This window comes from Atta cephalotes, assembly GCF_000143395.1.
Source record: "Atta cephalotes unplaced genomic scaffold scaffold00033, whole genome shotgun sequence".
Lineage (NCBI taxonomy): Eukaryota > Metazoa > Arthropoda > Insecta > Hymenoptera > Formicidae > Atta > Atta cephalotes.
This window is the reverse complement of record NW_012130097.1, coordinates 1629616-1630860: the sequence shown is the minus strand read 5'-3', so window position 1 is coordinate 1630860 and position 1245 is coordinate 1629616. Positions and strand designations below refer to the sequence as shown.

Sequence of the window (1245 nt, the reverse complement as noted above, 5' to 3'; positions counted from 1 at the left end):
TGTGTGTGTGTGTGTGTGTGTGTGTGTGTGTGTGTGTGTGTGTGTGTGTGTGTATGTGTATGTGTATGTGTATGCGTGCGTGCGTGCGTGCGTGCGTGCGTGCGTGCGTGCGTGCGTGCGTGCGTGTGTGTGTGTGTGTATGTGTGTATAAATGCTTTTTTAAATATTATAATTTAATTGTAATCTTTATATCTTTAAATACAGTTAAATTATAATATTCTAATAAAATAATATTTGAAATATATTAATAATAAGAAATTTTGTGTGTATGAGTTTCTGGACATAGGTTTCTTACATAGGTACATGTTCAATCATTGGAATGTTTATCTTATATCTTTTAATAGAAGATAAGTTCCATTCACAAACAAAATCCTTATAGATGGTAGAATATTCGTTACTACGCCAAGAGAAATTGACCCTAGTTCACCTGCCACTTTGGCGACAGTGACTGATAAGTCAGGATCAGGAAGTCCACTTCTACATCCGTATCTATCATGTATTAGTGCTCAAGAAGTGTACGACATATAGATATAAAGAGATAAACGAATAGCTAACACAATTCCATGGCAATTCATATACAACATTAAAGCGAGGAAGAATAAAATGGACATAATTTAAAAACGTGCACAATGCTTTTCATCATCGCAACTTTTGTCTTTGAAGTATTATGAACCCATAAAAAGTAAACAAAATGTTTTATAAAAATTGACAGAGTCAACAAATTTTTTTTTTAATTTTGAAAACAATTTTTATTTTTTAATAACAATAATATCTTTATTGAGTGCAACTGTTAACATTAAATACTAAATAAATAATCATATTACAATAAACATTTTGTCTTTTTTCTATAAATTTTTTATTGGGAGTACAAATTAGTTCGATCCGTTTTTTTGTGCATTTATTTCAAAAATGAATGAACAAATCAATTAAAGTATTGTCCATCGCTGTCTATTACTTTTTCCCATCTCTCAGGCAATTTTCGAATTCCATCTCGAAAAAATTACTCGTCTTTGGGAGCGATCTAATTTTGGAGCTAATTTTCGATTTCTGCGAAAGAAGTGAACCGGTGACTTGCTGCATCCTTCGGAACAACCAATAATCAGAAGGAGCAATATTCGGAAAATACGGCGGGTACGATAAAACATCCCAGTTGAGCGTTTCCAAATATGTTTTTATGACTTTAGCGACATGAAGCCGAGCGTTGTCATGAAGAAGAATAACTTTATCATGTCTTTGCTCGTATTC

At 32.7% G+C, this 1245-nt stretch overlaps 1 protein-coding gene across 1 annotated transcript in view; it reads left to right on the top strand.

The window, feature by feature from the left end:
* The window catches only part of LOC105621363 (major royal jelly protein 4-like), a 966-nt gene extending 438 nt beyond the window's left edge, over window positions 1-528 (top strand). The window contains 1 exon segment of the mRNA XM_012202828.1: window positions 380-528. Coding sequence (XP_012058218.1) covers window positions 380-528 — 149 coding nt within the window.
* Window positions 529-1245: the final 717 nt, after the last annotated feature.